The 12580-nt window shown below is 41.1% G+C and overlaps 1 protein-coding gene across 1 annotated transcript in view; it reads right to left on the reverse strand.

Annotated features, from left to right (window-relative positions):
• Taf3 (TATA-box binding protein associated factor 3) overlaps positions 1–9955 on the reverse strand; it is a 47821-nt gene extending 37866 nt beyond the window's left edge. The window contains exons 1-2 of the mRNA XM_055593749.1: positions 9901–9955; positions 807–2635 (exon numbers count right to left, since the gene is read on the reverse strand). Coding sequence (XP_055449724.1) covers positions 807–2635; positions 9901–9955 — 1884 coding nt within the window. The remainder of the gene's footprint in view (positions 1–806; positions 2636–9900) is intronic.
• Positions 9956–12580: the final 2625 nt, after the last annotated feature.

A 12580-nucleotide genomic window follows, 5' to 3' on the forward strand; every position in this document is an offset into this window, starting at 1 on the left:
TTATTTATTTATTTATTTATTTATTTATTTATTTATTTATTTATTTAAATTTGGTGTATATGTGTGGGTCTGAATTTACCACAGCAGGTGTGGAGGTCAGAGGCCAGCCTGTGGGAAGTAAGGTCTCTCCTTTTACGAAAGGTGTTCTGAGGATTTGGTAGCAAGTGCCTTTAGCTACTGAAGCATCTTGCTGACATATTTAGTATACTTTTATTATCTTTCTTCTGCAGGGCTCACATAGCCCCATTTCAGGTGTGCTTTGGATGACTCATTTTGCATGAAACTTGGGCAGATTAGTGGGTAGAATGAAGCTTTACTGTTAGAGCAGCCTTCAATCTCTATAAATGCTTTCCATAAGTAACACCATCCCCTCCATTTCTACTGCTACTAAGGACTAAGATGGAAAAGAATACTAGGGAGAAGAAGGGATGTTTTCAAAGTATAAAATGGTTGACTCTGTTGCACTAACAAATAGCTTAGTATGGCCCAATAAAGTAGCAAACTCTAGGTTTCTACACTTTTATAGGGTAGTTCAAAATGGAGGTTACTATTCCTGCAGATCTTTTCATTAGTCAGATATTTTCTACATATATGTCAGATATGTTCCTATATACATCTTGTATATCATTATTATTTAATTTTCATATAAGCAATAAATTTAAACTTTGTAACTGCATTACAAATGAAATGTTACTTAACTGCCCCTCGATTTACATCCAAAACACAGATATAACTCCTGGCTTTGTTTACCTGCGTTTTGCACTAGGACCTTGTTCAGACAGTGCCGAAAATGATACCCAGCTTACTTTTTCATGCTTGTGTTTCTCCTTCTCTTTCTCTCTCTTCTCTCTCTCCCTTTTCTCTTTCTCCCTCTCCCTCTCTTTCTTCTCCTTTTCCTTTTCCTTCTCTTTCTTCTTCTTCTTTTCCTTTTTGTCCTTTTTCCTTTCTTTCTCCTTGGGCTTCTCTTTTTCCTCAAACAGTTTTTCCGGGAGCATTGGCGACAAGGCAGGTAGCATGGACGGGACTCTCACTGCTGTGGAAGGGCTGAACAAAGGCAGCGCCATTTCTTTCGGGGGTAATACCAGCTGCGTTGGAGGGGCCTTTATCTTGTCCTCTCTGCTTTTTTCTTTAACCCTTTCCCTTTCTCTCTTATCTTTATCTCGCTTGCCTCTTTCTCGATCTTTCTTCTTGTCTTTATGCTTCTCTTTCTCCTTCCTTACAATTCCATCTTTCAATCGCACTTTTGCATCAATGTCTTCAAACTCTCTGATTTTAAACTTATAGGGATCGGAATCTTCGTCTTTCATCAACTCCTTCCATGGGTACCTGATTTCCTTTCCAGCTTCCTTCTCCTTCTCCCTCTCTCTCACTTTATCCTTCTCTTTGCTTCTTTCTTTGTTTCTCTCTTTTTCCCTCTCCCTATCCCTCTGCTTTTCTTTCTTTTTCAATTTAGTCTTCAGTTCTTTTTTCAACTTCTTCTTTACATCCACAGATGAAGGCAGCTTGGCTTTTTCCTCATACCCCTTGTGCAGAGGTTCGGGAGTGGGAGGAGAAATGGAGGGAGAAGAAATATATGGGAAAGTGGGAGCCATATTGGAAGGGGTCCCCAGTTTTGCCTTCCGTACCACCTCATCAATCGAGGCATCCATTGTCCATGAGTTATCGGAACTTGAGGTTCCACCAGAAAGAGGCAGAGGAGTCGACCCTGACTTGGTGAAGTTATTGGCAGAAGTGGAAGCTTTTGGAGTGGTGCACTCTGAACTGGAAATCCTCTTAGGACTTGTAAAAGTGTCTCCTTCGGATTCTGATCCAGAAGAAAACTCGAAAGGATCTGGCTCCCGCTCTGCACAGGCGCGTGCAATCACAGCATCGATGGAATCATCAATGGTTTTGTCTGTCACCACAGCCTTTTTTGGCTGCATTTCAACGTTCAGTTTCCCGACTTCTGGGGGAGTCTGTGTTGGTTTCACTGGGATGGTTTCTTTAACATTTTTTTCAACCATCAGAGATGAAGGGGTCCTATTTGGTGTTTCGGGTCTGGCAGGGAGTTGGGGAGCATGAGTTACAATCTTGGGGCTTTTGGGACTCTTGGGGCTCTTGGAACGTCCAGGTGATTTCTTTTCTTTGGGAATGGTTTTTGGTGACCGAATTGGACTTCCAAGCCTTGCTGGTGATAGGGTAGTCTTAGGTGATTTAGTCTTCTGTCCTGGAGAGCTAGCTTTAGTCTTTGCTTTTGGTGTAAATGACTTTGTTTCTAATGGCTTTGCAGTTGGTAGTTGTGACTTTGCAAATGGAGCCAGCATCGGGGGCTCTGGTGACGGAGGGGCCAGATCTGCACTGTCCTGGACATGCACGGGAGAAAGCATTGGTGGGATCTTCTGTGGGTTTATTGAGCTGAGAGGTTCTCGTGCTTCTAACAGTACAATGTCCAGGGAGTCCCCTTTAGTGCTCAGGAGTCGTGGGCGCTTCATGGTGGGCATTTCTTCCGCTTCAGGACTGTCCAGTGGCCTCTTACCCAAGAAATTCTCATCATTGATGACTTCCTCCTCCTCCACTTCATCGTCTTCTTCCAAGGGCACCTGCATGGCTTCAGCTGAGGTGCCCCCATCAGTGGGCACCTGCTCCTCCTCTTCCTCTGTAAAGGAAGAAAAGGGCATTATTAGAATGGTCAGAGAGTAACAAACAGCACTTCTTGGAAGGAAGAAATGGAGTCTATAGAACACAAAGCAGAGAGTTTTCTTACGTCTTCCCACCCTGGGGTCATCGTCCTTTTAAAAGTGGCAACAAGAAAGACCTAAAGTCTATCAGAGAGAATACTGATTTTCTACTTCCATGCTCTCCTCATGCTTTTCCCAACACCTCCACAACCCTCAAAAACAAATCATGACTGCTAATCTCAGAAATGACAGAAAGACACATTTCTAAAAGACCTTGTGTGTTTGTGTGTGCACCAGTGCACGTGTCCATATGTGCGGGTGCGCGTACACATCCGCACTTGTGCTGGAAGTCAGAGGCTGACATCAGGTGTCGTTGTCAGCTGCTTTCCGCCTTACAGTTTGAGATAGGCTCTCTTGCTGAATCTGGGTATTACCTGTTTAGGAAGACCTGGCTTATGGTGGACTCCATACAGATAGATCCTTATGCTTTTGTGGCAAGCACTTTACTTCACTAAGGCATCTTCCCAACCTTTTGAAAAGACTTGTGTAACAAACTTTAATCTTAGTACACAACTCCCATCATAGGTATACCCCCTTGGATTGGCAGGATAGTACAATGTGAGCCACTTGGCTCAGACATCTAACTTTATGTTTAGCTAGTATCCTGGCCTACAGAGTAATGGGCCGTAGGCAATCTCAACCTCCTTGAGCCTGCTTCCTGACTTTTCAAAAGGAGCTGATGTACCTGCCCTGCCTACCTGACTTAAGTTCTTACAAGATCAGATTATGTCTTTTTGTGCATATTAACTAAGCACATAATCCATGATGATACAAGCTTAAAAAAGTATAGGGTCAATGCATGACCTAAAATAGTATGTGTGTGTGTGTGTGTGTGTGTGTGTGTGTGTATGTGTGTGTGTGTGTGTGTGTGTGTGTGTGTGTGTGTGTGACATAGACAAGTAATTAGTACCACAGGCAAATGCTGCAGGAGTTCAAAGCAGAAGGGGATGACTCACTGCCAATGGAGAATACTTCAGGAATAATGCAGTGATTAGAATACCGCCAGGAGTGCCAAGGACCAGGATGAATAGTTAGGTGGCAAAGAGGAGGCTTTGAGACACAGGGAAGTGTGTAAGAACCACAGAATAATTTGTCTGGAATGTGTAGAGTAAAGTGGGGGAACAAAAGACCATTGAGTAAAGTTGTATTCATATCACAAGGCTTCTGCACCCTGCTAGTTTAGACCAAAGTATGTGTAAGATCATCCCAACACAAACACATGATGGACAGAAATGGTGGTGACAGACACCAAAAGGAGGGAACAAATTAAGCATGACTAACATGATGTAGGTAAGAGTGAAGAAGAGATGACTAGAAAGAGGAGGCAGATAGGAAGTAGGAGAGGTAAGTGACATTTGTTTTGACAGTGAACAGACTGCTAGCAACATGCTCAGGTGTGAGTTGAAGGATTCCAGCACAAGTCCCACAATGAACTTAAACAAGGCTTTAAGGTCCAGAATAATCAGTGTCATCATTGCAGAAAGAAGAAAAGCGATGATGATTATTAGCTCTCTCCTGAACACAAGGCTCGAGGTACAGTTAGCCAGTGGTAGTGACTGAGCAGCTAAAAAAATATACTGAAGTTCCAAAAACCAGACCAGGATTCAAGAGGCTTTTGATGATAACTGAAATAACAATGGATGAGTGGGAGAAACTACGAAATGCAGATTCAGAATTTTGAGGAATACCTACAAGTAAAAATAAAAGGAACAATGAAACACACGGAGGCTTAGATTGTTTTAAAAAAAAAAAAAAGCTCACAGGATCAGGGACTGTTTTAAAACAGTTTAGGGTAAGAGTCAGAGCTCAGTGGGTGAACGTGCTTGCCACCAAGACTGATAATATGAGCTTGAGTCTTGGGGCCCACATGGAGGAAAGAAAGAAGTCACTTTATACGTTTTCCTCTGACATCCACATGCATACTGTGGTACACAGGCACGCACACATAAACACACAACTAAACAAATAAAAAAATTTAAAGGTTTGTTTTTGTTTTTAACAAAAGAAAGCCTAGTGAATAAGGTTAATGTTCAAGAGGTCAATGAGAAAAAAGGTTAACAGAAGTCAGCAACAGAAGCATCCAGTGTGGATAGGTGAGGCGATGAAAGTAAAAGCTCTGTGAACTGTAAAAACATGTAACTTCCACATGATTACTGCTACCATCACTTGACAATGTCACCATCATCTCACCAGTAGTCACAACAGAAACATGGCAGTCATTTTAGGCCATTTCTTTGTCCACTTTCCCTCCTACCTCAACCTCTGAGTACACCACCTGTAAAATTCAACTATATTCTGGTTACACATGCAACAGCAGCCACTTATTCTACAGACTGAAACTGGCAAGATGCTGCCAGGGAGGTATGAGAACTGAAGGGAATACTCAGGCTTAGCTAGTGAAAAAATCTAATAGCTTCATACAAATACACTAGAAGGTATATGGTTTATTTTCAAGTTAGACCTCAGATAACTCATAAGCGCCTAGAAAATTAATGATAGTTATCCATAATAGTAAAACAATTTAAAAGGCTCTGTAAATGAGAAGGGGGTTATTCTGTCTTATTAAACGCTAGAAACGTTTTACTGTTTCCTATCTGTGGAAAGGCTTTATTGTAAAATCTCCTAGCTTGTTTGACAAAAGGTAACTACTACAAGATACCTGTCATCATTCCTACCATCTCAGTATTTGGAGATCAGAGGAAAGGCATTTTCTGTTCATGTGGTGAACACTAGTTCAAGGAAAACTATCAAGAGTGAGATTTAAAGGAGACTCATTCATTTTGCAGTGTTTTCTTTCTTGCTCTAGCAGATGTGGACATTAGCATTGGTTCCCTGGTGAGGACAGTGAAAAGCTATCATTACAGAGTACTGTACGCACTGACACTGCTCAACAGTACAGACATTACAGTAGGTTAGCCTTATGGTACTTTTTGGAAGAGGTTTAAAAAAGAAAGACAACTCTCTTTCCTAAAATCCATGCACTACCACATGACAATGGGATCAGGGCAGAGCGAACATCTCCTCATGAAATGGCTGTGCCTTTGCTATCTGTTCCAATAACCCTGTCCTGCCCCAAATGCTATATAGAGTGACTGGGTAGACATCTTAATGATAGTTCAGTACAAGAAGCCATTCATAAAAGCGTTTAATACTCGCTCCAGAAATCACAAAAGCAGTGCACCTTTTTCAGCAGGGTCAGAATCTGGCTGAAGTTAGCAATGATTCAACTTTGTATTTCTGTGAGATGTTACTCCTAATTAGGATTTGTTGTAACTGATTATCAGCACCATTTGTTGTTCATAGAAGGATAACCACATGGTGTGTCGTAAGCCTATATACCCAAGAGAGAAAAAGAAGACATTAACCTATCTGTCCTCCCAAAGAACACATATTAAGAATCCTAATTTAGCTGGGGTGGGAATCCTCAAAAATATTTAAATGTTCTGGTAAACGTTCATGGTTACTAACAAGTTAGTTCTTCATATCGATTCATATGTGAATTCCATATAGTTCCACCACAGAAAATACTGACAAAACACAAAAGAACTTTTTATTTTGCCCAATAGTTTTACCTGTTAACACTGGTAGGGTCTTAACTGCCCCTAAAGGTCTCCATGTTAGAAGCTGGCCCTGATTTCATGTTTTGGGAGACGGCGGGAACTTCATTAAGTGGGGCCCGCGCGAGGTTTTTAAGTCATGGAGTGGTGCCCTCTTAAGTTTCCTTTATTTTCTGCTTTTGTTTCCTAGGTCATGAGTTCAGCGGGTTTGCTCTGCTGTGTGCTCACCCCATAATGTATTGCTCTGCCACAGGCTGAAAGCAACAGAAGCAACTGATCAAGAGAAACCTCTAAATTCGTGAGTGAAAATAAGCCTCTTCCCCCCCCCCCCCCATCACCAGGGTATTTGTTACAGTGATGGAAAGTTGACTGACACATCTGGAATGCTTTTGCAGCAGCAATGAAAGAAGAAGTAATAGGAAACAATATGGATGACTGAGCACAGAGTCTCTTAAATCACACAAAAGGAAGAAAACATAATCAACAGTAATGTCCATCATTTTAAAATCACAATGTTGACGAGGGTAGGACAGTACAAACTTCACCATGATTTTTCTTCGTTGACAGCATAAATTTAATAATCCACACTTCCTACATTTCTCTGAGGAATAATGAAAAAAACATGCTTCCTAAGCAAACTTCTGAAACAAAAACAAAACAAGGCAATAAGGTCTGAATACACCACAAGGATTTGGGGATGTTAATTCTAAGCTATGATAAATATTGACTTAGAACAAAATATCGTTTTAACTAGAACAGTAAATGCCTTTAAAGAAACACTGTAATCTAAAAAGCTAGTAGACATTAGGAAAAAGAGGAAATTGTTTGCACATGGCATGAAAGCTTTTTATCTCATTAACTACACAGATGCATGCAACTTTTAACTTCAGTGGCGTGTTCTCAAACTAGGCAGAAAACACACTTCTATTTTTAAACTTCAACTAAAGGACAATAAAATGCTACCCACATATATTTTCCCCAAATTAAATATATTTAAAGCTACATTACTTGTGTAGAAACTTTTGAGTTGCCTAGGTTGGCTTCAAACTAGCAATCTTCTGCCTTAGTCCTCGAAGTTCAGGTGTTAAGGTATATGCTAATATTCTCTTAATTAGCAGAATTATTTACATTTTCCCCTTAAAATTACATTTCCATTTGTTTGGGTCTTCGATGTATCTATCTCAACAAGTCCCTGGAAGTGACTCAATAACTGTCTCCTAAGTGCCACCCTGAGTAGCAGCATGGTGTTAGACTCTAGGACCACAAAGTCAAATAAACAAGCCACAATCTCCCGACGTTAAAAAAAAAAAAAACACCTGTATCCCTGTAGACATTTGTTGATGTGGTAGAGCAGAGATTTGAAGAGGGGACATATTGAGGAGAGAAAGAAGAGCGGAAATGGAAAAGCTGACTAGAAATGGAAGTGCACTGTAATTGCAGCTAGATTCCCCTCCCCCCCGTGGCCACAATTCAACCCAGCAGAGCCCATTTAGTCTCCTAAAACCTATAATTTCTCATCTGCAGAATAGAGGCATGGACACCCGAGCCCCCACTAAGGGCTGAATATCGTAACTATTAAGGCCATCTCTACATCTAGTTTACCATGTGTAAGAGATGATTTGAAGGCCAGACACAGCTAGTCCTTGTCCTAAATAAGCCATTGACAAAAACAGAAGAGTGCTCAGAAGTCTAGCCATTTCATTATGTCTTTAGAGAAAGGTTTTATATTTCAGCTGTTGCTGTCAAAATATTTGTACAGTGAAGCTAGCAAAAGAAGTGTGTCTATATTGTGGGCCAAGAGGACTGAGAAGATGGCACATGACTGAAACAGTCTGATGGACAGTAAGGGTTAAATGGCTCTGGAACACAGGGTGTTGCTAGAAAGAGCAGGCTCAGGGCAGGTACTGCTTCTGGGAGGGAGCCTGGGAGGTGGCCACTAAGAGGAAGAAAGACACTGGGTGCCTGGAGGAAAAGGAGGTGCAGTGACAGTCAAACTAACTGTAATCCATCTCAACATTCTATCCCTTAGTCTGAGGCTAAAAAACTGTAATTACATGTATACTGCGGTATACAATATCTTTAAACTGTCCTGTCTATCAGTGAACCAAAATCAGGATCCTTTTAACATACAACTTAACACATATAAGTGGGTATATATTTTTAAAAATAAACCTACTTACTTAAAAAAAATAAAATCGCTAGCAAAGACAAGACAATTAGGCAGTGACAATTCATAGAGTACAGCCAATCAATGACACGATAAATTAGCAGTAGTGAAGATGTGTTTTAAATACCTACACACACTGACCTGTTAAAAAAAAAAACCATTCTACTAACATTCTGCACAATAAAAAACTAAAATGCGATATAAGCAAGCCAACCTGAAATGACACCTAGCATTATAAATGGCCTAATCTATATGTTAATACTGTTGTATCACATAACTGCAGCAAGTCCAAGATAACAATATGACTTTGGGGTTTCTATGGCTACATCCTGGCTAACGGGCCTGAAAGGGCTGGCTGCTGACACCACACAAGCATTCCGAGTGCTTCTTTTTGGTTATTTATGATATGATTTATGATAACGACATCTCCTATTTTCTTTCCTCCTCAGATACAATAAATTGCTATCGTTAATCACCCTTCTCTGTTCAGCTAGGATTACAATAGCATAATAGGCCCAGCTATGGTAATATTGTGGACTTTTTTTTTATAAGAAATAAATACAAGTAGATTTCTTTAGACAATGTCAGTATTGCTAATATTTTAATCATCTTCCTTTAAGTCTTTCAGAATAAATTTGCTACAACTAAGATCCCATATCCAGAATGTAAGCCCTTGATGTGAATCAAATTTATAATCAAGCACCACATACTCACAACACCGCTGTCACAAATTTCTTAAGCCTGTCACACAGGAAGGCTGCCCACAGGGCACAGTTTTCCCAAGACAAACAATGGCAGTCGTTTCTTCCCTGGATTGATAACAGCCTATCTTACTGCTATTCCCCAGCCCTACAAGACAAACTAGCTATTTATCTATCAGAATGCAAACTAGTAGAGAAAGAGGAACCACCCTGCTGTCACACAGACATGGGTCAGAGCTCTGCCCGTCTGTCACTGGCTGTGCGGCTGCCTCATCTTTCTGAACTACTTCCTTCTCTGACAATCTGTGCTCAAAGAAAGTACCACCTAAGTGGCTTTTGAGTAACAGTAAGACAAAGTACAGAAAAACCAAAACAACAATACAACCCTGGCCAAAGGCCAGCCAGAAGGCTCAGCACATAAAAGGGCTTGACATGCAAGCATGGCAACCAGAGTCCTTCTGGAACCCAGAGTAGGAGAAAATCACCCTCAGAAAGCTGGCTCTGATCTTATCCCAATAATAAATAAAATAATCTTAAAAAAAAAATCCAGTCAAGTGTTTAATTCATAAACTCAACAGTAAGAAGCAACAGAGATTCTTCCCCTCCCCAAATCCATCAAGGGCCAATACAATGTTAATCAAGGCAGGAAGCCTATTTGAGTCTTAGTGGCCTTCCAGCTTGCACAGGGGTGACAGTTGGCAGATGTGACATAAGCAGAGGCATGAAAAGCACTGGCACTTTGGAGTTAGCCCTCTCACCTGCTGGATGGTGAGAAGTGCAGAGCCAGATCATTAGACGTAAAAGGGAGGCCATTGTTCACCAGCTGACCATAACTGTGAGTTAGCCTAGCCCTGTGTAGCAGAATTCGAAAGCCGAACCAGCCTTTTAACTACAGATTCACATGTGCATGTTGGAAATGAGAGCTGATTGTGCATGCACATGTGAATCTGTAGTTAAAAGGCTGCTGCATTGAACCTGAAAATTTAGCGTATTAAAACAGCAACTCACAATGCAGCAATTTTATAATTACGCTGGGTTGGTTCACTGAATGGGTGTCTTCTCAAGTCCTCTGCAAACTCCCCTGGCCCTAACAAAGTTCTACCTACTGCCTACTATCCCTAAACACAAAGGCTACACCATGCCTTACAGAAAATAAGTGCAGATGAAAAAAGTGTCTGTGAAGACCAGGTTATACTGTGTTACCTAGGAGCTCAGGGTTAGTCATCAGTGTGTCCATAAGTCAGGTCCTTGAATGAAACGCAGGTAGCTGGGTGTGCTTCTGTATGCTAGCACTCAGTAAGCTGATGAAGGAGGATGGCGGTAAATTCCATCCAGCATGAAAGAGAAAGAGGAGGAGGCAAAGGAAAGGAAGAGCAGACACAGAAGACATGATTATACATTGATCATTGTTGAAAACAGGACCAGGAATTCACAGGGACTTAATTCCATATTTTCCCTAGGAACAGTATTTACAGCAAACTATAAAAATAATGACAGTTGATTGTGTGTGTACATGTGACACCCATTCAGTGAGAGCAGAATGGAAGGGCAAAGGCAGTCTGGAACCTGAGTAACAGGTAAGACAATATTTAAAAATTGATTAAATAATTGTTTTAAACATATGGGTGCTTTGTCTGTGCAGCACATATGTGCTTGTGCCCACAAAGGCCAGAGGAGGACATTGGCTCCTCAAAACTAGAGTTAAAGATGGTTGTGAGCACTCATTTAAGTGTTGGAAATCAAGTCTGGGTCCTGGGGAAAAGTAGCCAATGTTCTTACCTGCTGAACTTTTTCTTCAGCCCCAATAAGTCAAATTATTTTTTGTCATTTTGCACATGAACTCAAATTGTTTTGGGGATGTCATTGAGTGTTCTAGGATTAAAAGTCTCTGCAGTAAGTAGGCAAATCCATGAAAACAGAATTTGCAAGTAAAGACCAACTACTTGTTGTACAAATATGACTTCATCAGCGCTAAGCACCTGTATGAATTACTGATTTAAACTAAGGCAAATTACTCAGAAACAATTGCATTTCCCATATGCATTTAAGGGAAAGAAAGAAAAAAAAAATAGGTGACACACCTTTTCTGCTGCTATGAGAAAGTAAATCTAACAAAAGCAACTTAAAGGAGAAATTTGGCTTTATTTTAGTTTACAGTTCCAGGTCCAGTCACCATGATGGGGAAGTCAAGGCACCTAGAGCTTGAAGCACCTGGTCTCATTAGGTGCACAGTCAGAAGAATAGAGTGATGAATACATTCATGTTAGTGCTCAGCTAACTTTCCCCACTCTTATACAGTCCAGGATGCCCTGCTTGGGGAATGGTACCACCTACAGTGGATGGGCCTTCTCATTTTAATTAACACGATCAAGATAATCCCCCAGAGACAAGTCAAGAAGCCTGTCTCCTAAGTGACTGCATGTTTTATCTAGTTGAAAATTAAAATGAAAACCAACCATTATCACACACACTTAACAGGGCATTCCTGCCTTAGATATTTCTCCAAATTCAAACAGAGAGACATTTTCTATTAAGTCACAGAATACTCAGACACAGAGCACTTTGCTCAAGCCACATGACAGTTTTTTTGTTTTTTGTTTTTCCAATTTCTGGAACATGGGGAGGTCTTTTATGTTTGGCTATTCTCCTGAAGGAACACTTGCTTCTCAGCTGGGCCTGCTTCTCTTTCTCTCTCATTCTGCAAAGCTCAAGCTTAACATTGTCTTTTCATGGTATTTTACAGTCATTTTAAGACTCTGGAAAAAATACAACTGTGTGATCATTAATGCCATTTTTACCTATTTCCCCAACTAAGACTCACAGAGACAAGAACTAACGTCATTGTCAGGCGTTAACAAAGATAATAACCATAATCAGTCCCAAGTTTGACCAAGTGACACTGGTCAAACTTACTTTCCCACTTTACAATGGTTCACAAGTGGTTAAGTGTTTAGGAGAAATCTCAGGTCTTGAGATTTGATCTTTCCCAAGTGAGTGATCTCTGTAAGAGACTCTCGCCATTTATAAAGTCCACAAAATGCAAGGGCTGTGTTCTCACAGATTTACTAGGAGAGCAGAGGCAACAAATAAACACCAAGGATAATTCACAGTGATTAAGAGCTAGGAAGCCAATAAAACAGGGAAATGTGTATAGAGGGACAGGCTAGTGAGAAAATCACCAAAGAAGTGGTGCCACAGCTGTCAGCAGAGAGAGGAAAATGTGACCCCGGGTGATGCCTGAACAGACATGCTAAGGAGGAAAGAGAGAGATCAGAAGTCACGTTGTGGTGTCGGGGTGTCAGCTTTGGCTGGGGCCTGTGTAAAAGGGAAGAGGTCCAGCCAACAGCCTACAGGGAGCCACTGGTCAGCATCAGCAGAACAGTGTCACTGGTGGAAGGGAAAAGAGCCAGGGAGGAGCACAGACCTTCAAGTGCTCAC

The sequence above is a fragment of the Psammomys obesus genome, unplaced genomic scaffold (genome assembly GCF_907164565.1).
Source record: "Psammomys obesus unplaced genomic scaffold, mPsaObe1.curated_primary_1811, whole genome shotgun sequence".
Classification (NCBI taxonomy): domain Eukaryota; kingdom Metazoa; phylum Chordata; class Mammalia; order Rodentia; family Muridae; genus Psammomys; species Psammomys obesus.